Here is a 27,940-nt window from a genome sequence, read left to right on the forward strand (position 1 = left end):
AAAACTAGCTCCATCAACATGTTTACTCATATTCTGTAGCTTAAAACCTAGCCATCGGATCTTAAACAGAATTTTCAGAGTTTGGAAAGTTAGAGTATTGATTAAACATTCGAAAATCTCCTTGCTGGCCAAACAGGGGTTCTGGGCACGCGGGCATAGTGAGTTTGTAAAAAGGTGGAGTTCCTTGCGTCGCGTGCATCCTGCTCACGTACGCGAGCGTTCAAAATCATGGTCCGCATACGCAGCACCATGCCCGCATATGCGAGACTCCCAAACAGCGCCCAAATCCTGCGTTGCATGCATACTCCATGTACGCAACCAACCTCTTTTCACCAAAATCTGTTAAATTTGCAGAAAACCTGATTTTTGCACCAAACTTCGCACGTGCATAACGTTTTCGCAAAAAATTATTTTTAGACTGTTCTTCGAATGACGTAATCTTTACAGACTCAATTTTTATTTAAAAAAATTAAATTTCACACAAATTGAAGATTCGAAAACTGAATTATGACTCATCGAAGTTGGTAAAAAAACACTTTTTACCAAAAACTCCAAAACCTCGATTCTTTTCAAATTCTCAATTTTAAACCAAAGTTTCCAATTCAAAACACACCAAATTTCATCCAAACAACTCCATACCCTTATCAACTCTTTTGCAACATATCAATTACTCAATCTCAACAATTCTATCCCAACAATTCTCAATCAAAACAATACAATTCATTAATACATCAATAATTAATTAATATTACTTTCTACATGGATCACTTCCTATGCTGCCTTTCATTGAGGATTATATATTATAATATAGTGACCAGGGAAGGTCACACAAACTTATCTTTCAAATATTCAATAAAGAATAAGATTTCATTACATGCCAGTTGATTAAACACTCTGGCTAATAAGAGTAATTAGATTTATTTTTCATCCCAAATAATTGTAGACGAGTAACCTCAAATGATGCAAGTAAACAACTTTAAATAAATATACATCATGATTATATACATTTTTTCTTTTGAGATTTTTTCATTAGTATATGATATAAATAGTTAAGCTGCTCACTCAAAATTTTCATTGGATTTAAAAAAAATAAATTATTGTTTACAAATTACAATACATGCTGTATATGATATTTATGTGGATGGTATCAAATGAAGCTTGTTATTATTATCATGTTCAGTACAATTAGGTATTTTTTAAAAATTATCTATCATTTAATCTTTAGAAGAAAAAAAATTAAAAAATAAGTAACTTTCTTTAAAAAATAAGTAACTTTTTTATAAAAGTGGGTATTTAAATTAATTAAATAATATTATTTAAATCAAAAGATTGACTAAAAGCTGAAAATTTAAAGGACAAGTAGCATTTTTTTATTAAGTTTAATTATTCTGTTAGTCTTTATAGTTTTATTGAATTTTTAATTAGATCCCTATACTTTTTTTCTATGAGTATTTACCCATTTTGGTTCTCAAAGAATTTTAAATTAGACACTTTAGTTCTCATGAACAATTACCAAAACCAACAAACAATAACCTCGACAAAAAAATCATGAATAGAAATAACAAATAAATCAATAACCTCAGCAAACAATTACTAAGCAAGGAAAAATCAATAACCTTAGCAAATAATTACCAAAACTAGCAAACAATAACCTCACCAAAACCAGCAAACAATAACCTCAACAAACCATCATGAATAGAAATAACAAATAAATCAATAATCTCAACAAATAATTACTAAACCAGCAAAAATCAATAACCTCAGCAAACAATTACTAAACCAGCAATCAATAACTTCGGCAAAAAAATCATGAATAGACATAACAAATAAATCAATAACCTCATCAAACAATTACTAAACCAACAAACAATAACCTCAAAAAATCTAGCTAATTAACAAATCAATTACTAACAAATAATAAGTATTATTAAAATCAATTACTAAACTCTAACCAACAAGCAGAGGCCGAGGAGATAACTGCGAAGTGCGAACAGAGGATTATCAACATCCAAGTATTTTCAAAATCTAAGTCACAGTGCTTACCAACGGTGAGGAAGAAGGCGAGCGACGACGACGACAGAGGACGTGGCACCGGTGAACATAGAGAAGGCGAGCTCAGTGATGACAATGACGTGGTGGAGGCTGTGGGGGCTGCGATGGCTTTTCTGGTTCAGTTTTAGAGAAGAGAGGAAAGGAGAGGAGTGTGTCACGATGGGTTACGGGGATGAAAGGGATTGATTTAGGGTTTTGCCGTTTTTCCTCTTTTCTTTTTTCCTAAACTCAAAATGGCGCCGTTTTGGAGTGGTTTTTTCGAACTGGAAACCCTTCAAAAAACTGGCCGATTCTGCCGGTTTACCAATTAACTGTCGGTTTGACCGGTTTTGTGACCAGCTTTTTACTAGGCGGTTTTTAGACCTAACCGGATTGGCTTGGTGACCGATTCTCGATTAATTTGGTTGAACCGGCCAGTTCGATTTAATTTTTAGAACTGCGATGTAAATTGAATCTAGTTGATTTGATTTACTACTTCTGCAGCATAACTACTTGTACAGATTATTAACATTTGTGTTTCAAAGTTAATAATTTAAAACATAAATATCTATAAGAAAATATCCCAATTTAAATTCAAATAAAACATCAAAAAATCAAAACGAATAAGAATATAAATTCAACTCTTACATTTTAGTTCAAATTTTAGAAAATCTATATTTTTATAAACTTATGAATTTAAAATAGAACAATAAACAATTTTTAAAAATTCATTAAAAATATTCTTTGACTCATTAGCATCTAAAAAATCATTACCGGGACTTTTGATGTTAAAAAAATTAATATAAAGTATAGCACTCAAAGGTGGCATAGGAGTTAAAACTTGAATTTTTTCCGAGTCATAAATAACATGTAGTTATATAATATAAAATGACTAACTATATTTATACAATATGTAATTTTAGTAATAATTAAAATATTATATCAATTAAATTATCATTAAATTTGTGAAATTAAGTGTAAAACTTATGCTTTGATGACATTATGCTCTAAAAGATCTAAGTTTGAGTTGGAAGTAACATCATTAAACCAATACATTTTTTCAAATCTAAGTTCTATACTTATTTTCACAAATTAAATGATAATTTAATTGATATAGTATTTTAATTATTTCTCAAATTACATATTGTATAAATATACTTGGTCGTTTTATAATGTATAACTATCGATTATTTCTAATTCTAAAAAAAAAAATTTCAAATTTTAATTCCTTTGCCACCTTTGAGGGCTATACTTTATATTAATTTTTCAACATCAAAAGTCCTGGTAATAATATTTTAGATGCTAATGAGTCAAATGATGATTTTCAATGAATTTTTAGAAATCGTTTATTGTTCCGTTTTAAATTCATAAGTTTTAAAAAAATGTAGGTTTTTAGAATTTGAACTAAAACACAAAAGTTGGATTTCTATTCTTATTTTTTTATTTTTTTTGATATTTTATTTAAATCCTAATGTGTATTTCTTTATTGACATTTGTATTTTAAAGTTAATATGGCTAGATATCAAATCGAATCAGTGTGTATATATCGAATCAAGTTGACTCGATTTATCATTATAGTGATTCGATTTACATTAAAATGTGTAAATTGAGTTTAATCATTTCGATTTACATAGATTTATTTTAGAACATGTATGTAAGCTAATTCACTTTAAGACATTGGTGTAATTTTAATCCTCAAATAATTTGTTTGTGTGAAATACCCTATTTATTATCTAATTCTTTTTGTCGTATTTTTAAATCTTTTTGGAGAGTTTATTTATCGTTAGCATCTTTTAATAATTCTTCGTGAGCAATGTAATCTTTGGGTAATAGTAGTTTACTCTTTAATAAAATTGAGTAGTAAAATTTGAGCCAATGATAGAATTTAAAGTAAATGGTCAAATTAATTCTCGAAAGATTATTTTAATAAACAAAAAAAATAACAAAAGAATTAATGCAATTAATTTTAAATATTTGAAAAATAAATTTAATTAAAAAAACTTTGAGATTAATTTAATTTTGAGTGATATTTTAGGGTCTAATTTTACCATTTACCTCTAGGATTTGGGGTTGAATATTTATGCTGGACCGGGTCGGGTATTGTGCAGCCGTTTAAATCTCTCACGTTCATCAAAATTCTGGTCGTTTCCATTCTCTTCAAAATTCCCACTTCTTCTCTCTGAATTGATTTCCATTACTCTCTTCCTCTGTCGAGAAAAAGCCTGTTCTCTTTCTTCCGTAATTAGGGCACAAAAACGATGCCTTTGTTCCTCTCAGACGAGGAGTTCGCGCGGTGCTCCGGCGACAGCGCCACTGTTGCGGCAAAGGCTGACGCCTACATCCGCAGCCTTCTCCAGGAGCTCGACACGCTCCGCGCCCGGTCACACGCCGCCGATATCAACGCCGAGCAGAACTGCTCCCTCGTCGAGCAGAAGTTCCTAACCCTCGCCTCCGACTTCTCCTCCCTCCAGTACCGTGTCTCTGAACTCGAGTCCGATATCGAACGGCGAAACCGTGACCTCGTAGACGTACGATCGCAGAACCACCAAGTCCAGCTCCAATTGGTACTGAATTGTTCAACATTGCCGCTTTGAAATGTTTCGAAATTTCAATTGCGTTTTTCCCCGTCTTATTGTCCTGGTTTAATTCTTTTTCCTCCCTCTTGTGTTTGGTTTTTGTAGGTTGAGAAGGATAGGGAGATAGAGAGGTTGAGGACGGAGATTAGCGAGGTTCACAAATCAAAGAGGCAGCTGATTGAGCTCAATGATCAGAAGGATTTGGAGCTTAGTGAGAAAAATGCTACCATCAAGAGCTACCTTGATAAGATTGTGAGCTTTTTCTTTTTCAACTTTTTTGAATCTGAATTTTCAGGTGGTGTTGGTTTTGTTTTGTGTGGTTTGGTTTGTTAGTTAGGGTGAAGAGTAATTTTGATGATGCTGTTTATTGTTGAAGGTTCATTTGAGTGAGAATGCTGCTCAGAAGGAGGCCCGAATAAGTGAACTTGAAGCAGAGCTGGGAAGGTCTAAGGCTGCTTGTACTCGCTTTGAACAGGTGTTTTCCCATTATTCTCTTTTATTACTACTTTCCTTTGTTTTACAAAGCTGTTTTATGTTTATTGAAATTGGATTCAATTCCTTAAAGGAGTTGCTGTTCTGTGAAATCAAATTTGTGTCTAAATATATTTATTGTTCTTCTGGGAATTCTCTGGTTGCATCTGTGTGTATGTTGTGTGTACGTGTGTGAGCAGGAGAAGGAGATTCTTGAGAGACAGAATGCTTGGCTTAATGATGAGTTGACAGATAAAGTTAATAGTTACTTTGAGCTTCGAAAGAAACACACAGAATTGGACGCTGACATGTCTTCCAAGCTTGCAGATGTAATAATCTAGTTTATTTTTTTTTAAAAAAAATACTTATTAAATTTGTTTTCTTATGTGTTTGCTTTGATAATATTTGATTTATTGTCATTGCTTTCAGGTTGAGAGGCAATTTAGTGAATGCTCAAAATCTCTGCAGTGGAATAAGGATAGAGTGAGGGAACTAGAAACACAACTTATATCCTTGCAAGAGGTTGCAAATGTTCCATGGGTCAACTTGAATTGCGGTTGCTTTTATGTCCCTTTACTGATTGATCCTTTTTCCTTTTCCTTTCTAGGATTTAATTTCAGCTAAAGATGCTGCAGCAGCAAATGAAGAGCGATTATCAGCTGAACTTTCCACTGTGAGTTGATTCCTGAATTCTTTGGCTTTATTAAAATCTAATAGGCTCAGCCATTGTATACAGATTAATTATGTAGACTCCTCGGCTTTTTATGTTTTTGGACTAGATGAGGAATTGAACAAAAGGAAATGAGAAATCTCGATTCTGAATTAAGACAGTTTCTTGCAATCTTGAATATGATGAAATAAAGGAGGGGTGGAACATAATAAAGTCATGTGATGTGACTATTGGATTAATTTTCCGTACCAACTATCGCAAGTTTTTCCCGCCCCGGGGGGGGGGGGTTGGTGGAGGTTAGGGGATAGATAGTAGATAACAGCATACATTAGTTTCAGAAAAGAGGGAGACAACTAGAGAGAGAATTTGAGAGAACAGGTTGAATTTCTAATCTTTCATTAATTCAAATGAATGTCTTCCCAACAGGGAATACATATGTATAGAGGATTAGAGGTGTACAAATAATCCTCTATTGTCTAAACTTTACTATATTTTAGGATACAACTGACCTCGTATGACATTGGCCTGATGAATGATAAGATACAAGCTACAGCACTAACCTTTTGATATCTAAGCTGCTGAAGATAGTCTTTTTATGCCCTGCTTCACTATCCAGCATTAATATGTCCAGCTTCAAGTGTATGGGCTATTTTTATTTTGGAGTTGTTTTTCTAAATTGCCAAATATTTGAGTTTATGATTTGGCAGTGAAGTCAATTTTATGAAATAGAAGATAGGTGAACTGCAGTTATGATGCTGACTGGAAATGTACAAAAGGAAATTCATGTAGGAAAGTTCTTAGGAAAGCAGCAAAGGTGCCACAATGCTGGCCAGAGCCTTTGCATAATTGAGATAGTAACCTTTTTTAAGTAGCAATGAGCAGAACACCTGAGAGTCAAATTGAAGTGTAAAAATAAGTCCATCCCAGACCTAGATAATGTTTGTGGGCATAGATGTATGTTTTGTGGAAGTAAGATTGACTAGGCAATACATAAACTCTGGTCCCCTCTTCAGAAAATAAAATTATAAAACAAAATTGATTTCTCATTTACTTTGTAAATTATTTTTGTATATTGATTTTTTTATTTAATTTTTAGGTTAACAAGCTCAATGATCTATATAAAGAGAGTTCTGAGGAGTGGTCAAGAAAAGCAGCAGATTTAGAGGGAGTGATCCAAGCAATAGAGGTGAAGTTTGATTGTAATTATGATGTTTCTGAGGATTGGAATTGCTTAGATTTGAAAATTGTGTATTTATTTAATGTTGCTTGTTTCTGTTCAACAGTCTCAACTAAAGCAAGTTGAAGATGATTATAAAGAGAGATTGGAGAAGGAAGTAACTTCTAGAAATCAGGCAGAAAAGGTATTATTCTTTTTTAGTCACTTGATATTAAGAATCTTATTTGCTTTCTTCTCATATGTGTAATCTGTTGTTATTTTTGAAGAAATAATAATTGTTGTAATATGGTTCCGTAAATTGGAAAACATTTTTTATTATTATAGTTATACTTGTATACTTGTATATGGTGAATGCTGGATGACATTTTGTCTTTGTTCTCGTTTCATTTGTGCGTAGTAGATTTCTTGTCAAACTATGTTATGTGCTAAGGTGCTCTGTTCGGTTCATTTTAGGAGGCTGCTGATTTAAAAGGAAAGCTTGAGAGACTTGAAGCTGAAATTGAGGCAAGAAAGAAAACAACTGAGCCAAGTGATCATTCACTCGGCACTTTTGCTGCTGAACCGTATGCTGATCACAACTTTTTGCTCCTTTGAACTCAAGTTTCCATATTTTTCCTAATTTCCTGAATTTTCTTGGCATAAGTTGTTGAAATTGTCAAGCCCCACAGATGCATCATTGTATATTTTAGCAATTATTTACATTTCAGATGATGCATGATATCGTATGTCCCACAAATTTCTGTGCCGATGGATCATTATGAGTAAAAATGAGCTGATTTATGCATAATCCTGCCACTTCATTCTTCAAGATATCAGTACTGCCAGATTGAAGTTACTTTGTGATGCAGTTGACATCTTATGTCCCACAAATTTCTGATGCCAAATGGCGGAAACATGCTATTCTGTCATGTTCTTTGCTAGTTTAGTTAATAATTTACTTATGCTGGGACTTATTTTTTGCTTTGTGGTGTTGGAGTATTATGGTTGATCAAACATCAGATTATATAACTTAATTTTGCAATTCACTATTAGGGGAAGTTTTCTTCTGGTTTAGTGATGAATAGAAATTTAAATGAGCAAACTTATTTCTACTAATTGTCTCAAGAGACTCTGATTTGTTTCGTGGTGGGTTTGTGGCAGTGTAGTTGTAGTAGGGAGACGATTTTTTGTATAAATTAGTCCTGTTGTATAATTTAGTACATTTTTATCTTGTAAGAAATATATTATCAATATATTTTCATGGCCATGATTAAGAGATAATGTGTAGGCCATTGTCTATCTAAGTGTATATTCAATGTGTTGTGTTGTGTGATTCTTCAATGACAATATGCACCGACATAGTTTCTTCAACCTTTTCTTTTGGATCACAGGTGGACGGCATCAATTGAAGATGATAATATGGCAGATGAAAATAATTTGCTTGTCCCAAAAATTCCTGTTGGTGTCTCTGGGACAGCATTAGCTGCTTCACTCCTGAGAGATGGATGGAGTGTGAGTTCTCAAACCATTACTTCTTGTACTGGTGTCATCGTTCCTTTAGATATGTGTATATAAATGATCTTACTGTATTGTTTTATTTGCTAAAGTTGGCCAAAATGTATGCAAAATATCAAGAAGCTGTTGATGCACTGAGACATGAGCAATTGGGTAGAAAGGAGTCAGAGGCAATCTTGCATCGGGTATGGCTGACATTTTTCTATACATTGTATGCTGCAATTGACTTCTCTGAAGATCCTTGTGTTTTTCGAGTATCAGAAAGAAGGATATTTTGTTGTTTTAGTTTGTCACTTTGTTGGGCCTTTTGGCACATATTATCATTGACTGGTAGTTTTGTTGTTATGTCATGCTTACATGATTTGGCTTAGTACAACTATCTGCTGGTGCTGTGGAGTTTGTAAATTATGCTCTCATTCAATTTCAATTTATTTCATTTGTTCGTTCTTGATTGTCAAATATACACCATTTTGAATTGTGTGATCTTTGAATATATGATATCCCTCCTGTACAGTATGTTGAAGCTGACTTTTTGTTTACAGATTCTGTATGAGTTAGAGGAGAAGGCTGAAGCTATTATACTTGAAAGAGGTATATAAATTCATTGATTGTTTAGGAGCTTGCTAAATAATCTGTGAATAGAGGATATTAAAGGGAAAAAAGTTTGCTGAGAGGCACTGAAAGGTGCATGTCTCATTAAAGAAGGACATGAAACAAATTAAATATATATTCATTATTACACATAAATTTACAAGGTAGTGATGACTAATGGTTCATTGAGACGGTTAATTGCTGGGGAAGGATAGTCACCATAGTGGTATCCAATGAGGAAAATGCACGTAAACAACTCTATTGTGTTGTCATTGTGGTGAGGAGGTTAGAACTCTATAGGGTGGGACTCGAAAAAAATTGGAAGTGTAGGAAACATGCAACCTCAGTCTGAAATACCCTTTACTGTTTTCTTCTATTTTCTCTTAAATAACATGAGGAAAGATACGTTGCTCTGGTTCTGCCCAAATCTGGGTTATTCACTGATAATTGGCCTTTTCTATCTATTTGATTCCAGTTCTCACACCATGCATGCATGGTAATTGTTATATTGTTGTTAATAACTGTCTAGACTCAGTCAAAATCTACAAAGATAGGCTAGGCTTTTACACTAAATTTATTATACATCCTCCTTGCAGCGGAACATGAAAAGATGGTTGAAGCATACTCCTCAATGAACCAAAAATTGCAGAACTCCTTGACTGAAAATGCTAACTTGGAGAAAAGTATTCAAGAACTGAAGGTTTATACATAAAATTCTATTTTATCTATTGATTAATCTTTTACCGTTAGATGTAAAATTTAGCTCTGAACTTTTCTTTTTCATCTTTGTTTTTTTCAGGCTGACCTTAGAAGGCATGAACGGGATTATAACCTTGCACAGAAAGAAATTGATGACCTTCAAAAACAGGTAAAGATGATGGTTTTCCTTGTTCCCTAATAGTTGATAATGTGTGTTTTGTTAATTTATCAGTGTATTTATTTTTAAGCTTTGATTGAAGCTTTTGTCAATGCCCGTAGTCATGATGGAGGATAGTCAGTGCGTTAGCTAAAGGAATACCAATAAAATAAAATAAAAATTTCATCTGGTTTATTGGGCAATGAGCAGGCCCTTTTAAGTGGAAGAAGATTTTGTGGTTGTTCTAATTGCAATTAAATCGGTGTTGTAATGTATTTGGTTATCCATTATGTGTTATTAATAAATGATGATTGATTCATTGCAGGTGACATTACTTCTGAAGGAATGCCGAGATATACAACTTCGTTGTGGATCCATTGGGTATGATATTGTTGAAGATGTTGCAAATATAGCTTCAAGGACAAGTATGGAGACGGAAGCTGAAAAAATAATCTCAGAGCACCTTGTAAGGCTTTGTTGGCTTGATTTTCCAATAAGCAGTTCTCTATTTCTCAAACTTGTCTGATACATCATTACATTTGTTCAATTCAAATTTGGATGCAGTTAACCTTCAAGGATATTAATGGTCTAGTTGAGCAGAATGTTCAACTTAGAAGTCTTGTTCGTAGTCTTTCTGGCCAGATTGAGAATCAGGAGGTGGAGTTTAAGGTCAGTTAACTTTCCGTTATCAGCACAGTGCAAACTCTCGATAACATATGGTTCTTTTTTTTGTTACCTCTTTCTACTATAAATTGTAGGAGAGGTTGGAACTAGAGCTGAAAAAACATTCCGATGAAGCTGCTGCAAAGGTTGCTGCTGTTCTGCAGAGAGCTGAAGAGCAAGGGCGCATGATTGAATCACTTCATACATCAGTGAGTTTTCATCATTTATATATATTATGGGGTAGGGTGTTCTTTTTTTCTGCCATAGGTTTTGGCATCTGTTGGGAAGGCTTGCAGAAAACCTAATAGTAGATTAGATGAAATAAAGGATACATAGGGATTTGGGTTTTAGAAAGGAGCCCAAAATCCAAGACTAGAGTCATCTGATATTTTCTGTCAATCAGTTCTTATTGTTGCTACGTGATGTAGGTTGCCATGTACAAGAGGTTGTATGAGGAAGAGCATAGTATTCATTTATCCCAGACCCATTCTTCAGACGCTCATACAGGTTTGTTTGTTTGTTTTTATTTTTATTCTTTTAATTTTGTTTTTTAACTAAAAGAACAATCAAAAGAAGTGCTATCTATGTAGCATATTTATGATAAAAGGAAAAGAAAAATACTATCCATACGCCAAACACTCTTGACACTTGTATAAAAATACAGTTGTTACTAATTAATTGTGTACTTAAATTATTTTTTAATTAACAAGACAAAGAGAACATGTGTTTGGTTGTTAATAAAATACTGGTGTCAAAACGGTGTTTATTATATAGCATGTACATGTAGCAGAATTGAAAGGAAAATATATGTTTGTTGCATTTTTCTCAAGTGTATATAATTTGTGCAACAAATTTTGAGAGATATTAGGGGCTTGAGACAGAAGCCCGGTGTCAGTGGTTCTTTGTTTTGGTGTTTGCCCATATGCTTTCAATTCACTTTCAATTCATATTTCAAACCCATGAGAAATATAGCTAATGCATTCAATGTTATTACTTTAATTGGTTTCTGTTTTTAAGTTTCTTTCCCCTTACTGCTGCTTTTACATGTTCTCCTAGTACTTGTAATGTAATGTTCTATGGTCATGCTTGAAATTGAATTCTATTGTTATTCCACATTTCCAATAAGAAAATATTTTGGCGGGGTACAAATCATGTTAACCCAAGAGTCTTTAACTGTAAGTAATAATATTTATGTGTTTTAGGGGGCTTTTTGGACTGATGCTCGATTAAGAAGTTTTTTAAAAGGCTGTTCAGCCACAAGCTGTAGACAGCTTTTGTGGCATAATGTAAGGATTTAGGTGGATGACTTTGGGGAATAATCTATATGGTAATGGGGATATGGAACAGTTTTGATCACTACTTTTTTTTTCTTGAAATTCCCTTCATTGTATATAATTCATAAAAATATAATTTTCTACTTCCAATACTTTAACCCAAGACCTTTTAGGTAGAATATAAGCACATATTATTATAGCACTTTTTGTCTTCTTTTGTGATGTTTTATTCTGCCATTACTTCTGAGATATCCAATTATCCATCTTGTACTATTGTTGTTTTTTCTATTATGTTCATCCCTTATCCCCAATAAAATTTTTTTCTTTATATTTTCTCCTATGTTTATTCAAGCTTAGTAGTAAGTTCTTTATATGCTTCCTATGTTCATCTTGTACTCTTTCTATTGTTTTGAGAATGGCAGCACAAAGAATGTAAAATAGTTGTCATTGATATTGTATATGTACTGATGTACCCGTTTCTCCGGTATTCCTAGAATAGTACTTTTTTATTTTAAGTGAAAAAAGTAATTAAACACCTCTGAACTTTTAAGCTCACATGTACTTTACACCCAAAACTTTTGAATTTGCAATGCGCCGCTTTGAAGTTGTCAAGTGGTGCAGAAAATGCCTTATGTTAACTTTTCCCCCCTTTTCAAATTTCGTTTATAATAAATAAATAAAACTTCAGTTGTATGTCAGTTGAAAAGTTTTGCACTGCATGTTGATTTTGCTTGTCAGACAGAGAAATGTGTGAAAACACTATTTAAATGTTATTTTACTAGAAAGGGTTTGTATATGCAGTAAAGTATCATTTTTTTGTTGCATAGAATGCCAATATGTGTTAAACATTGTATCCTAAGAAAGCTATAAGCATTTGTACATTAATTTTTGGACGACAACTGCTATAAAGTATTGTTAATTAAATGATCTTTCCATATCTTTCAGTTGTCAAAGATGTCGGTAGAAATGACCTTGCTGCTTTAATTGATAGTTCACAGGTAAAGTAGATGTTTTGATTCTTGGAAACAATGTTTCAATTCCATATTTCTTTTTGGGACCCACTCTCCCACATGTTCATTAAGAACATCATATATGATTCCTCTCGTGGAAAAATCCTTTGAGCTTGAAAGTTGAAATGTGGGCAAGCCCATTTAACTAATATTAGCTTTTGTTAGTTCTGCAAGGAGAGTTTAGTCTTCTGCTTCGTTAGTTATTCTTGTTTACAGTATATAAATCAATGTCTCATTTGGCCATAGATGATTTCTCTTTTATCACCTCAACGACTAAAACTTCATTAAGCTTAAGGTATTTTGTTGAGCTTTTTATATCAAAGGTTTGTAATATATATTGTTTTCATTATCAAAGGAAGTGGCTAAGAGGTCCTTGGAAAAAGCTGCAGAGCGTGTTAGATGCCTTGAGGAAGATTTAGCAAAGGCTAGGTAAGTTGTTTATTTATTCTAAGATATTCTCTCTCATGATGCATCATAATGTATTTTGTATACTGTTGTGAGAAGTAATTACATTAAAATATGACATGATGCAAATTATGTACTGTAGGAAGCTAGTTAACTCGATGCCAATTATAAAAAGTTAGGTTCTCTCTTGCTCAATACATTTACACGGAACCTATTTGGTCTCTAATATTTTGTTACCATAATTTCTACAAAAGTGCATCTAAGTAACAAAATCAGAGATTTAAAGATCGAGAGAAGCTGAATATTTTTTATTATGAGTGCTAATACTGTTTCCTGAGAATATATAGTTGGAAGAGATGGTTTGCGGAGTAAGCTAAATGGGGGTATTTTACCTTATGTTGCTGATATGGCAGCTACTGTAACGTGTCTGACATAATGAAAATTTCTTTTGACATGATCGCTGGTTATATATCACCCTTAACTGATCTTTGTATTTGTTAACCTCAATGCTGGTTAAACATACGTGATACAAATTTTGTTCAATAAAACTCTTTAATAGAGTTTAAGAGAAGAGAAAGTTGAGAGATAAAGAGAGAAGCAGAGAATTGTAGAAATGAGAACCTGTTCATATTAGAGTACTGAACCAGCACTTATATACATAGATGAGGAGTGTTCAGCATGCTAGATGAAAGGGGTAGAAGGGTCCTTACAAACATAAGTTAGTTAGGGACTGTTAGGGAGGAATCTATCATAGTTTGCAATTCCTATAACTTCTCTATTATGTCCCCTGAAATTGGGCTCTCTATAACTTTGAAACTGTTATATGTATCTTTTCTCTCAAACTTGGGAATTTAGCTTTAGAGACAGCCTTGGTCAGCACATCTACTGGCTGGTCAGTTGTGGGAATGTGAGCAACCGGTAACTTTCCTTCCATTTTAACATGTTTTTTTGTTCTATTATGTAAAACCGGGTTATGAGCTAGCATTATGGCACTGAGGTTGTCACAGTACACCACTAGTCTTGTACAGTTTCTGGTATGAACATGATTAGATCTGATATTGAGGTTGTTGTTGCTTTTCATACTTCATAATAATCCTCCCTTTTAACAGAACAGTGGATAATAAAATCCTTCTAATTTAAATAATTTTATTTCTTTATCAGTCATCTTTTACTAAAACCTGCATAAATTCTGTGTAGCTTGATTGGTTTCATGGTTTGGACTTTTGTGTATCTTCAGGAGTGATATTATTGTATTACGATCAGAACGTGATAAAATGGAACTCCAGGCGAAGTTTTCTAAAGAGAGACTCGATAGTTTTATGAAAGAGTTTGAACACCAGGTAATTGATGGAAGTAATGTGTTGATATTTTAGAAGTAATGGACTTTTGTGTATCTTCATGGTTGTCTTGTACTAATTCATGGATTCTGGGTTGATATTTTAGAAAGCTGAAGCAAATAGCATTTTAGCAAGAAATGTGGAATTTTCTCAGCTTATTGTTGATTACCAACGAAAATTACGTGAAAGTTCCGGGTCATTGAATGCTGCTGAGGAGCTTTCAAGAAGAGTTACTATGGAGGTTAAGATTTTATTCAATTACAATGCTGAGAAGATTTCACTTTTTGTAACATTTTTATATAGTACCTATTTATTAACTCACTGCCTGCCCTTATTTGTCAGTTCTCTGTTTTAAAGCTTGAAAACGAAGTATTATCAAATGCTGAAAAGAGAGCATCTGATGAGGTTCGTAGTTTATCCGAAAGGGTGCAGCGCCTGCAGGTACTGATAATTTCTTCTTTGTGTTTTTTTCAATATGACCTAGGAACTACAAGGGGCCTGGTCTAATTAATGGACTCCTGGTGAGTCCCCTAAATGAGTATTGGGTGAGATTGTGGGGTACGGTAAGGATAAGGGGATGAAAGCATTTTTTTAGATTGAACCCTTTTGATCTTCCGTGATTTTCCTAGTTCTAACTGACTAAACAAGCAAGAGATTGCATGCTATATTATGCATATTCAAGATGATGCTTATGTTAGCTTGCTATATTATGTTTATTCAAGATGATGCTTATCTTATGCTTCTGTTGCAGGCTAGCCTGGGTACCATACAAAGTGCTGAGGAAGTTCGAGAGGTGTCTTATTGTTATTATTGTTATTGTTATTGTTTTTCTTATTCTTATTATTTTTTTTTATTTTTATTTTTATTGTACAACCCAATTCCATTTTGCTTTCATGATTTTCTTTTGAAAGTTTTATTGGTTTGAAATCTGTAGGAGGCAAGAGCTGCAGAGAGGGTAAAACAGGAAGAGTATATAAAGAAATTAGAGGTTTGATTTGTTTGTTTCCATATGAAACTTCCTATCACCTAGTGAACCATAATTTTTTCATCTTGAGAAAGTGCTTATTGGGTTAAATTGTACCTTTTCAGAGGGAATGGGCAGAGGCCAAGAGAGACTTACAAGAAGAGCGGGAAAATATGCGGAGACTCATGCAAGACCGTGATCAAACCATAAAGAACACTATGCGGCAGGTTGAGGATTTGAGCAAAGAGTTAGCTAATGCATTGCGTGCTGTTGCATCTGCTGAATCTAGGGCTGCTGTGGCTGAGGTACATGTTTTAGATTACACTTCTATATGCCGGAAAAATTGTCTTAGCAAACTGTTGTGACAATGAAGATAACTTTGTTCCCACAGGCAAAACTCTCTGGCCTTCAAAGAAAAATGGGCTCCGTTGACGATAAGGTTTAGTTTCTTCTATAGCTTTTCTTTTATTTTTCAATGATCATGCTTGTAGTTACGCAAGAGCCATGAATGTAGAGAAACTTGCAAGTTCACCTGCATGTCTATGGTTTTCCATCGAAGGAAATACACTATATTAGTTTTTCTGTTTACTATAATTTATTTTATTACTGATAACTGATTGTAGGTTTCTGAAAAGGTTGGTGTAAGTGGACTTCCCTCTAGCTCAAGTGATGAGGTGAGCGTAGAAAACAAATAACTTAATTTGGCTTCTGCTGCTAAGTTAGTTTGTATTATATGAAGTGATGGAGACATAACCAATGTGCACATAAAAGCTTTGCAGCATAATAAAATCGGACCTGACATTTTATCCTTTTTATTTTTATTATAAAACAAAAATAGCACTTGACTTACTATCTTCTGTCTATGAGACTGAGTGTGTGTGTGTGTGTTTTTTTTTTCTATTTTTGTTGCTGGGGGGGTGCTGGGGTAGTGTTTATGCCATTTAATCTATGCATAAGAGGAAGTAAAAATTATTTTGTCTACTGACTGTAAGATCCCGCGTCATGTGGAGCGCTTCATATTTCCTTTCAATTCAAGTCATTATCAATTGTGTTGTATTTGTTCATAACATTCCCCCCTAAAACAACTGACACAGGTTGATGGTGAACTACAAACAGCAAAAGCGGAGATTGAAAAATTGAAAGAGGAAGCTGATGCTATCAAAGCTCACATGCTACAGGTTTTCATTTTCTTTTTTTGTTTCTTTATCCCTGAAAAGATTAACTTTGTGCTTCACACTAATAACTACTTACATTTTATATTTTACATTAAAGTATAAGAGCATTGCTGAGGTTAATGAAGATGCACTCAAGCGCATAGAAACTGCGCATGAGAACTACAAAGTAGAGGTATGTTGCTATAGTTAGATCTTCAAAGCTGTTTGTCTTTACATCATCCTGAAGTTTTATTGTATTTAAAAATTGTTTATATTCTTCATTATCATATGTAGGCTGAGAATGAAAAGAAGGCTTTAGAAGCTGAAGTTCATTCACTTAGAGAGAAGGTGGCAGAGCTTGAAAATGAAACTAGTCTGAAATGTGAAGAAGTGGCTTCAGCAAGTGCAGGCAAAGACCAGGCTCTTGCATCCGCTTTGGCTGAAATCACAAATTTGAAGGAAGAAATTTTAGCCAAATGGTAAGTTGTGTATACTGTAATGTTTAGTATTCTGCTTGTTTGTTTGTTTTTTTTTTTTTTTTTTTTTATGTATCAGGTGTTTTTTCTGCTTGTAGTTCTCAAATATCAGCAATGGAAGTTCAAATGTCTGGCTTTAAAGAACAGCTGGATGGGGAGCATAAGAAGTGGCGTGCTGCTCAAGACAATTATGAAAGACAGGTTTACTTATGTTTGCTTTGACTGCTGGTTACTGATCTGTTACAGTGTGCAATGACTCTACTGCCCCTTTTCTCTTTCTAGATGAAGTTCACTCCTCTCTATGTATATAAGCACCGTTTCAGTGATATTATGATTCATTATTCAGAATTATCAGATCCTATTTCTCTCTAGTTCTCTCTACTCTCACAGATTCTCCAACTCTATTATGGTATCAAGAGCTTTAAATTACGATGGCATGGATCCTCCTCCGTCACCTCTGCTGGTGACTCCGCCATTGCCGATGGATCCTCCTTTTCTGCGTCCTCAATCGAACATCCTTCCCTTTACACACCTGCCCTTCTTCTCCATCTCCTTCTGTATCTGACCCTTACATACCTCCAAACACACACATTCTAGCACAGACTTGTCACTCGGTCCATGGCTTGAGGCCTCCTACCTACCCCTAACACACGTCCCTTACACAAACGGTCCTCACACCAACCCTAGCCATACATACACTCCTAGCCTGAACTGCAAAGCCTCAACCTTGCCCCACCTTAAGCTTCTCCTCTCAACCTCCAACACAACCACCAGTATCTGGTCCTAAACATGTAGTTTCCCTCGAACCTAGGTTTGTAGGCGATGTCTTTGACTCACCTCAGTGGCTTGTTGCGGTGACAGAAGAATTTCAGGTCCCAAGTCTACTTGGTCCTTAGTGCCTCTTCCCCCAGACCACACTTGCCAATGGCTGCAAGTGGGTGTTCTGGGTAAAATAGAACCCAGAAGTCAGTGTCAACAAGTTCAAGGCATGCCTTGTTGCAAAGGTTTTTCTCCAAAATGTTGGGTCTGATTACTCGGAGACCATTTCACCTGTGGTGAAACCAGTCACCATTCAAATAGTGCTGACCCTGGCTCTCCAATGATTTCTGGCCTTAAATTGTCCGATGAATTTATTTTATTTTAATTTATTTTTGCATACTCATATTCTCGGATAACTTTGTTTCCTTTCTCATCACTTAATCCCTTTGTGACATATATTATCACAGGTTATTCTCCAATCCGAAACAATTCAAGAGTTGAAAAGCACATCTGAAGCATTAGCCATGCTGCAGGGTGAGGCATCTGAATTACGAAAACTAGCTGATGCTCAGAAAATTGAAAATGTAAAGTTTCGAACTTTAATCTTATCTTCTATTTCTCTGCGTACTTCATCATGAATGCAGTTAGTGTGTTTTCCTGTTTCTTATATTGTTTATTATAGAAATTCCACGTCGTGTTATTTTGATTTACCTATTATATTTTTTGCTTTTACTTATGGTGTTGCAATTGTAGTGAAATGTCACTTGATCAAGTTACTGTATCTACTGGTGCTGTGTGTCTCTTCTTTCCAGTTCTATTTTGAATGAAACAGTGATGATTTTTCTCCATTAGAAAGTTGAGTGGTATTTTGGTTTAAGATGGTGGACATCTTTAAAATATACATTTTTCTTGTCATTGCTGCTGGAGTTCAATAGAAAATTACTACATTATATAGGTGGTTTTTTGAATCACATAAATAAGAACATCACATACTGAGGTAAAATGGAGCAGTATAGGGTGAATAACTGGACTCGGGAGTGAGAGTAAGGAAGTTTACAGCAGGTATCTGTCAGTTCACCAGGTTCATAATTGTTATTTCAAACTTGACCTTCAGTTCAGAGTTTCAGGGAAAGCTGAGTGTTCCTATGTCTTTTGGATGAAAATGGCAATCCAGTCCAACTTGTTCCCTTTTTGTATCATCTGAATGAGGTTGGCAATGGCAGTTTGGCAATACCATGAATTGGAACTTCAAATGCACATGTTCTTGACTGACATGTGAAACTTGCGCAGTGTGTCTAGTGATTCTTTCATAGTGCTAGTTCAGTGGGATTTTTAATTTCTTCCTGCACTGGGATTTCCCTATAATCCACGTGGTTTACTGTTGCATTTGTCAGTTTGTTTTATGCTTTGTCTACTCTATATATTCTTTCCCATTTACTGAAATTTTGGTTGGTTTGATTTTCTGGATTGATGTACCAATAATTCACCCTGTTTGCATATTTGTGTTTTGCAGAGTCAACTGAAGGCTAAGTGGGAAGAGGAGAAGACATTGCTTGAGAAGGCAAGAAATGATGCTGAGAAGAAATATGATGAAATAAATGAGCAGGTTTTCTTTTCACCCGTTTAGTTTGAATGATGCCTTATTCAGTTATCCTTCAGTGTTCTTGTTGAATTATTGTGTCCCAACTTGCTCTTATTGTTTAGTATTAAACTGTTGTCTACCAACACATTAAAAAATTGTGGTCCATTGATGTGTATATGAGGAATTCATTATTTACAGGACTGTTAATTTATTTGGTATCTTTGGTGAGTGTTGGTTGCAGTTTGCAACCTGAGATCAGTTACAGTTAGCAAGTCTAGTTAATCACTGTCAATGTGCAGACTCTGCCACTGCCGGTAATTGTGTGAGAGTTTGTCTCTTGTTTTATTTTTTTCTTTTTTTGGTCATACAAATGACCTCTTCCTCCTAACTCTGGATTTTTTCTTTATCATCAACTCTAAATATAAAGAAAAGATGGGTCACATTGTAATGCAATTTAAACAGCATGTCCATAAACTGTATTTGATAGCAGGCAGTAACACTATTTCTTCCTTGTGGCAAGCCCACATAGTGTGAACTGTTTTTGTTCTTTATATTTTATTGCATTGGTGTCTTACAAATTACTTGTGTGATTGATGTCATCAACCTCCTTCAGAATAAAATACTTCATAGCCATCTTGAAGCTTTGCATATTCGGAGGGCAGAGAAGGAACGCAATGCTGCTGGTATATCATCTGGAAGTAGTAGTGCAGATACAATTGGTGATGCTGGTCTTCAAGCTGTGATGACTTATCTCCGGAATTCAAAAGAAATTGTAAATACTTGTCATGTGCAGCAAAATTGTTTCGCTTGTATATTTGTATATTCATTTTAAGTTCTCTACTTTCACAGTCAGAAACAGAAGTGTCAGCTTTGAAACAGGAAAAGCTGCGGCTACAGTTGCAGGTAAAACATTGGATCCATCTTTCTCGTTTGTCATGGCATGGTGTGTCAGCATCATGCTACTGTTAGTAATAGCTTTCATCAAATCATACGGTAGTCTAAAAAACTGAAAGGTGAATGATTTGAATATGTACTTAATATTTTACAGTACGTTGCTCTAATATTAATACTTTGAGTTGTTACCTGATTTCTTTACTCATACTCTTTGTATGGCCGCATCAAGAGAGATTAAAAGCTATTTTTATGATTCAACTTTGTGACCTCCCAGTTGTTGCATCAAGACTGACCTCTATTTGTAAAACAAGACCTTGATTCTATTGCATGAGTAATATAACAATTTGCATATATGTATAACATAAGAATTTGTATTTATTCTCATTCAAACAATCCGAATCTTGAGTAATATATTTCAGTCTTGTTTTTTCATTTGAAGGTTTAAGTTAAAGAAATTCATTTTTGTTTGGAGTTTTTTCTGATTTGCTATGTGTATTTAGTGACGTGTTTTTCTTCGGTTTCTTGGTTTCATGTAGCTTGAGGGTGTTTTATTGTTCATTTGAAGGTTCAAGTTAAAGAAGTTCATTTTTGTCTGGAGTTTTTTTCTGATTTGCTATGTGTATTTAGTGACGTGTTTTTCTTCGGTTTCTTGGTTTCATGTAGCTTGAGGGTGCTTTAAAGGCAGTTGAATCTGCACATGCATCAGTAGAGGCTGAGCGTGCAAAGTCAAAATCATGCTTGTCCACTGAAGAAGAGTTTAAATCATTGCAACTTCAGGTTCAGAATCCTTCTTTCATGATCTACATTGCTTGTGATGTCATATTAAGCTGACCTGTTTCGATAGTAGTGTTCAATGAACTATATAATCAATCAAATAATGTGCTTTTTTCTTTTCCTTCTCACTCCCTTTCTCTCTTTCTTTTTTCCCCTCTTTCCAACAATTATCTGCAGGTTAGGGAGATGAACTTACTTCGTGAGAGCAACATGCAGCTTAGGGAAGAAAATAAGCATAATTTTGAGGAGTGCCAGGTACATGAATACATGAAGTACTTTTGGTCATAAAATCACAATTAATTATAAGGAGATAGTGACAATGAGTAGAAGGTATTCTTAAAACAATATAAGGATTATATTCCCACTGATTGTAAAAAGTAAAATAAAAAAATAAAAATAAAAATAGTGGTTGCTAAAGGATCATTCTTTCTCTGGTGATAAACCCAACTATTAATAGGATGGAATTCTAATCAAGTGTAAAAAAATTGAATTTTATTCATAAATTTCTAATTTCCTTAGATGTGATATAGAAGTTACAATTAATTATAGGGAGAGAGTAGAAGGTATCTTTAGAAGAATTTAAGAATAAAATTCTAATTGGATAAAAAAAAATGATTACTTATGCATGTGCTTTTTATCTTTTAATAACAATAAACCCAACGTTGTATCTGTGTTAGAAATTGCGTGAACTAGCACATAAAGCAAGAGCTGAGGTTGAAAATCTAGAGAACCTTCTGAGAGAAAGAGAAATGGAGTTGGCCCTTTGTAAGAACGAAATTGAAGGACTAAAAAGGGAGAAAGATGATCTCCGTCATAAGGTTTCTGAGGTATTGCATCCTGAACATTGCCAGTAACATTTAATGTTACTGTGTTGTTTTTTATCATTATCTCTTTTTAAAACTTTTCTTCACTTCAGTTGCTTGAAAGGAGTAAAAACATTGATATGGAGGATTATGATCGAAGCAAGAAACTTGTTCGAGATTTGCAGGTAGTTCATATTATCCATTTATATTACTTTACTGTTGTTGTGTAACATTTTCTTTCTGTTTTAACTGTTGATTTTGTTGCACACTAGAGATGTGTTTCATATTATCTTACATTCATCCTGTCGTATCTCTTCAAAACTTTAGATGTTCCTTTGTACCTGTCTGTCTTGGATCAACAGTGTGTAAATTGTGTTACCCTTCTCATGTATTCTGTTTCATGTTGATACCACCATAGTTGAAGTATTGCATAGCTTAGTCATATGCCTGTAAGTTTTATTTGTGGTACATATGTAATTATGTTCTGGAGGAAAGGCTTAGATGCTATCAAAAGCAAGTCTCAATGCTGTCCATTATTCTCTTAACAAAGCTTTATCCTACTAGATGGGGTACGCTTCATGAATCCGATGACTTCATTGCGTCTTGTTCATGCATAAGGATTCGACAAAGTTTTACATTGGCTGTTGAATGCCAAACACAATCCTTCTCTTTTCTTTTTTGGGCTTGGGACTGGCTATGTAAACATAGGCAGAGTTGCTCTCCGTTATTTTAAATAAGAAAAATATGAATATAGTTAGAAGTGGTACTTTTATTAACAGTTGATTAGCTAGGTTATTAAACTTCTTTGCCTCTTAAAAAAATTTCCTATGCACTTAATATTTTTTGGAGATGTTAACTGAAGCATTGAATTTTACCCAGAATGCTTATGAGCAAATTTCACCACATCCATAAGATCAACAATATGGTATTTGTTATGGGATCCGATGTTCAGCAGTAAAATGTCAACAAGTTAAATATTATGAAAGATGAGAATGCGAAATGGATTAGTGGGGACGTTAAGTACGTAGAATTATAAATGTGTATGGTTGAGATAGTTGGGCTAGTGGGAATTGTAGAGTTGGTAGAATCATAGGTGGAAGAGGAGTTGATCAGATGGAGGGTGGCACTTGCTCTCGCTGGTCTTGTTGCTGTTAGATAGCTCTGATTACCATAAAAGTAAAACCGAGAGGATTTGGGTTGAGAAGTCTTCAAAATGACGAATCTAAATTCGAATCACAATAAGCTTAGATTGCATAATATATAGGTGAATTATATTAGGTATAAGTTAGTCATTTATTTTATAATCCCTAATGCAGTGTTTGTTTAGTGGGTGTGTCCACCAAATTGAGACACGGTGACACACTCACACCCGTTTCATGTTTGGTTTTCAAACACATAAAATAAGCAAAGACACGGTGGTACACATTGGTACACAAATACATAAACTTTGTGTACTGCCATTTTATTGAGACACTAAGACACAAAGGCTAAGACATAAGTTTTTCCACTTTTATCCTTAATAGTAGTGACGGTGGTGGTATTTTTTTTTTTTTTTGGGAAGATAAGGTTAATATTGATATTTTCCATTTATGTTCTGTCTTGTGCACAGTTACCAAACAGTAAAAATTTTGTGTCTCCTTATGTATATGTCTTCAATATTTGTGTATTTGTGTCTATGTCTTCACCCATATATAAACCAAACACAGCCTAAGTGCTGTGCTGACACAGCTAGTTAGATTGGACTCTACATGTTAGAATGTGCTCTAACCAATCGTTCTATCTTTAACACTATTTGTTCTCGGCCTAGAGGGAGACTTTTTTGGATAGAGAAAATGCTATCTGTTTGGATTGAGAAAATGCTTTCTGTTTTGAAGTTTTGGAGAAGGAAAAAGTGTAAATAGTTAGACCTGTATAGTATTTGTCTGTTTTATTCTTAAAAAGATACTGAATATAGAAAATGCCGAAATTGAAAATAGAAAATGAAACACAAAAACTAAATAGATCCTTAGGGTTTATTTGGTAATTGTCTGAAGGCAAATATACAGACACACCAGGAGATACAAACCTATTTGGAGAAGAATGTGAATATAAATAGGCCCAAAGTAGCCTGATTTTTTGTCCTCCAAAAAACTGGGATATGGACAGAGCCATACATTTTTTCTCCTCATGACACTTACCAAACACAATGTCACTTAGCATAATTATAGAAAGTGGTAAAAGTTCCTCGACAGAAACAGAAAGATAGCATCTTTCATCTGTGAGGAGTACTAACTTTTACGTGTACAGATTCACTTGTCAGATTTAATATTTTGTTTTACTCTATATTAAGCAATATAGCATCTTGGTATTTATTATGTATTTACTGATTTTATTTTATCTTATCAGGAAAGACTCAAAGAAAAGGATTCTAAACTAGACGAAATGGGGAAAACTCTTTCTGTAAAGCAGGATTCAGTTGCACGTTTGGAGCAAGACCTATCAAATTGCAGAGCGGAACTAGTGGAGAGAGAAAAGAGAATTAATGATATTTCACAATCTGAGGTCTACATCATATTCTCTGCTATAAAAACTCTGAAAGGTTCTCCTGTTTCTTACGAAATTTTGTTATGATTAATTTCTCAGGTTAGCCTAAAGCATGAAGTGGACAGGCAAAAGAAAATGCTGGGTTCATTGAAGGTGTATACAAATTTTGTTTGAAAAAATAGTTGTATATTTATCATAAAAAGAATAATCGATTGGATCCTCTAATATGAGAATCTTTGGAAGGTGAAAGTGAATATTATCCTTGTTCTGGTTATATGGTTTAATTTATTGTTTTGAAGAGTGGATAACCTTTCTTGTAACTTTACAAGATTTCTCATTTACTGGATCCTTATCCTTTATCCTATTAATATATTCTCCATTTCTGTTTTTTTGGTGATATTTTGTTGTCATCAATTGTTTTTTTTTTCATCCTATGTTTCCTTGTCCATAATTACAGAACAAGAACGAGTTATTGTCAAAGGAGGTTCAACAACTTTCAAAGCAATTAGATGAAATCAAACAAGGTTCTTAGCGCCCCCCTCCTTTTCAAGTTCTATGCTTACTTGTGGCTGAAGTATATTTATTATTTGAATTTTCAGGGAAAAGGTTGACTACTGATACAACTGGTGATCATGCAATGAAAGAAGAGAAGGACACCAGAATACAGGTTTGCCTGAAAGTGGTTCAACCCTTTATTTTTGAAGAAATTTGATCCAGCATGTATTTTGTTATTTCTATTTCTAGATTCTTGAAAAAACAGTGGAGAGACAGCGAGATGAATTAAAGAAGGAGAGGGAAGAAAATCGAATGGAGAAAAACAGACGAATTAAGACCGAAAAAGCAATAAAGGATTCTTACAGCAATATTGAGCAGGTGTTTTTCCTAAATTGTATTTTTCGCATCTCTTGATTAAATATGCATTGTGGTTCCTCCCAATAATGGATTGACGTTGACTCTCTTGCTCATTGTATGTTTCCCAAATTTTTTTTGTTAAGAAAAATTACAAAAGCTAATATTGCCCTATTAGAATTTGATTTTAATACTCTCTCTTTACCTTCTTACTTCTTTTGTTAATTGATTTACTTTCAGGAGAAAGCGAAGTTCATTAATGAACTTGAGAGGCACAAAGAGGCTCTAAAACGATTATCTGAGGAAGTTGAAAAGGTTAAGGATGTTGGCAGTCTTCCTGAGGTAATGATGTAAAATAGTGGCTTGTCCAAGCTGGGATTGCCTTGTGATGTTCTGACCTGATGTTGCTTGCTATAACCTGCGAATGTTTTTATTAAAAGATCAAAAAGAAATCTCAGATCTGATATTGATTTTTTTCCCCTTTTGCTTGTTATAAATTTTCTAAGGGAGCAAATGCAGTTCAACTTCTTTCTGGAACCAATGTTGATGACTTAGCTGCTCCATATGTATCTGCTGTTGAAAGCTTTCAGAAGGAAGCTCATTCAGTATTTTCTGAGCTTGGAGACCATCTGAACCTTGGAGATGCAACGACAGTTATGGATACTTCTGCTGCTGCTACAGGTTTATTAACCTCTCTTTCTGCAGTGTACATTAAGATTACTTTAGAAGCGTGAGTTATGGCGAGAGTCTGGCGAAGGCAGTAAAACAATGAATGAAAATTTTCTAGATTTAAAACCAGACTTTCTGCATAATTAATTTTTATACCTCTGTTTATACTAATAATAGTGCGCTAACACTTGGCAGCTTCTGTGGTGCATGCACCAACCTCTAGTGTCGTATCCTTGCCAGCTGTTGGTGTAAGCGGGTTACCACCTAAAGCCACCACAGATACTGATAAAAGACCTACATTTTCCCGGCCAAGTGCAGAACCCCGTAAAACTGGTAGGAAATTGGTCAGGCCCCGTCTGGTAAAACCTGATGAGCCACAAGGTGACACAGAAATGTCTGATGCCGAAGGATCAGGTAAGCCTGGGCCTTCTGAGGGAGAACCTCAAACTGGTTTTGCTCCATCTCAGCCGGTAGCTCGTAAACGTGTTGCTCCTACCTCTACTTCTGAGTTGCGGGAAGAATCAGTTGCAGTTGGCGAGAAGAATTCCGAGACGCCCATGTTGAAGAAGTCGAAGGGATCAGAATCCCCTGGAGATAGCGGTGAAGATCAACCTGCTACAACTCCAGAACTTAATGGAACTAATCAGGCTTCTGAGGAACTTGAAAGGGGTGAGTTGCCACAAGGTCAAAATGCTGGAGTCGTTGAAGCTCAAAATGAAGATGGCGAAATACCTGTAGGAAAGGATGAGGAAGCCAACGATCCGCAGAACTTGGATGGTACTAATCAAGAGGAATTACATGATGACAAGCCCATTGATTTAGAGGAAAATCAGGATCAAGCAGCTGAAGTGAAAATGGGGTCAGATGATATGCAAAGGGATCAGATTGAGCCAGAAAACCAGCCGTCATTGTTTGCAGTTGCTGGTGAGAGAGAAGAGGGAGAATTATTGCCAGAAACTGGAGAACTTGAGGGTGGTAATGAGGAAAACCAAGATTCTCGGGAAGGTCAACCTGAGCCTGTTAGAACGCCTGAGCCTGTTAGAACGCCTGAACCTTCTCCTACTAGGGCTGATGATGAAGCTCTTGAGGCAGGAGAGATCAATTCTCCTGTGCTTTCAGGTGATGATAAAAATGACGAGGGTGAATTGACTGAGGAGGCTGGTGATACTCTAGACAAGGCGTCCGATGTTAACGAATCAACAGCAGTTGAGACATCTACTGCTGTTGAGAGTGATCAGGTGGCTGAACCTACTCCCAGTGCAAGTGAGGTTGCACCGGCTACTATTGCTGTAGAAAGTAGCTCCTCAAGAATTGTTACAAGGCAAGCTACTATCCATGGTAGTGCCCCTCCTGAAACAGACGATGTAAAGCAGACATCCCCTCTGAACAGTTCATCAACCACCATAAATTTGTTAGAGCGAGCCCGAGAGAGGGCTCAATTGAGACAGGCTGGAGTAGTTTCCACTGGTGGGAGAGCACGTGGAAGAGTTCTGCGTGGTCGAGGCGTACGAGGTCGCGGACGCAGGCCGCCTACTAGCGAGTCTTGAATCAACGAAGTAGTGTGTATGGTTAAATTATTTTGACTATGCACTGCTATTCTAAACCATTCAGTCTTAAAAATAGGGCAGTATAGAGAGAATCTTATCTGTAAATGGGGCTCAGGTTCAGGTTCACGTAAATGCAATGGTTTATCATGTCTTAAAGGATGTGTACCCAAAATAGGAAGCATGTGTTCCTATTAATGGTTACATTTGATAAATTAGATTTGATGACACTAGTATTTGTTAATTATTAGAATATAAAATTTTAAGACCAACTTAGTATTTTATAATGTTTAAATGAAAATTTTATATCCACCAATACTTTTTATAATTTGAAAATTGATTATTTTCAAATTTTGATACGTTATTATTAACTTCAGTTATCATTCATTATTGG

General features: G+C 34.8%; 1 protein-coding gene across 1 annotated transcript; it reads left to right on the forward strand.

The window, feature by feature from the left end:
- The first annotated feature begins 4,135 nt into the window (after positions 1–4,135).
- On the forward strand, positions 4,136–27,862 carry LOC112696787 (nuclear-pore anchor). The gene is made up of 48 exons (XM_025749653.3): positions 4,136–4,595; positions 4,713–4,859; positions 4,984–5,082; positions 5,279–5,407; positions 5,508–5,600; positions 5,686–5,751; positions 6,845–6,934; positions 7,032–7,109; positions 7,379–7,488; positions 8,296–8,416; positions 8,512–8,604; positions 8,962–9,010; positions 9,607–9,710; positions 9,810–9,878; positions 10,192–10,332; positions 10,431–10,535; positions 10,625–10,738; positions 10,958–11,036; positions 12,749–12,801; positions 13,169–13,242; positions 14,456–14,558; positions 14,662–14,796; positions 14,898–14,996; positions 15,307–15,348; positions 15,490–15,543; positions 15,645–15,824; positions 15,911–15,958; positions 16,143–16,193; positions 16,614–16,697; positions 16,792–16,866; positions 16,968–17,152; positions 17,248–17,350; positions 18,376–18,492; positions 19,422–19,514; positions 20,104–20,262; positions 20,340–20,393; positions 21,048–21,161; positions 21,336–21,413; positions 21,836–21,985; positions 22,075–22,146; positions 24,347–24,502; positions 24,584–24,637; positions 24,942–25,008; positions 25,084–25,151; positions 25,229–25,357; positions 25,574–25,675; positions 25,840–26,014; positions 26,198–27,862. Exons 1-48 carry the CDS (start codon positions 4,290–4,292, stop codon positions 27,547–27,549), a joined length of 6,219 nt encoding a protein of 2,072 aa, XP_025605438.1. The 5' UTR covers positions 4,136–4,289; the 3' UTR covers positions 27,550–27,862.
- The last annotated feature ends 78 nt before the right edge of the window (positions 27,863–27,940 follow it).

This window comes from Arachis hypogaea, chromosome 6 (genome assembly GCF_003086295.3).
Source record: "Arachis hypogaea cultivar Tifrunner chromosome 6, arahy.Tifrunner.gnm2.J5K5, whole genome shotgun sequence".
NCBI lineage: Eukaryota > Viridiplantae > Streptophyta > Magnoliopsida > Fabales > Fabaceae > Arachis > Arachis hypogaea.

Bases quoted from the DNA above. Each gene is read 5' to 3' on its own strand.
- LOC112696787 (XM_025749653.3), top strand. From the start codon at position 4,290: ATGCCTTTGTTCCTCTCAGACGAGGAGTTCGCGCGGTGCTCCGGCGAC. The intron at 13,243-14,455 runs GTAAGTTGTTTA...GTGTATCTTCAG, and splicing joins GAAGATTTAGCAAAGGCTAG to GAGTGATATTATTGTATTAC. The intron at 22,147-24,346 runs GTAGTTCATATT...TTATCTTATCAG, and splicing joins AACTTGTTCGAGATTTGCAG to GAAAGACTCAAAGAAAAGGA.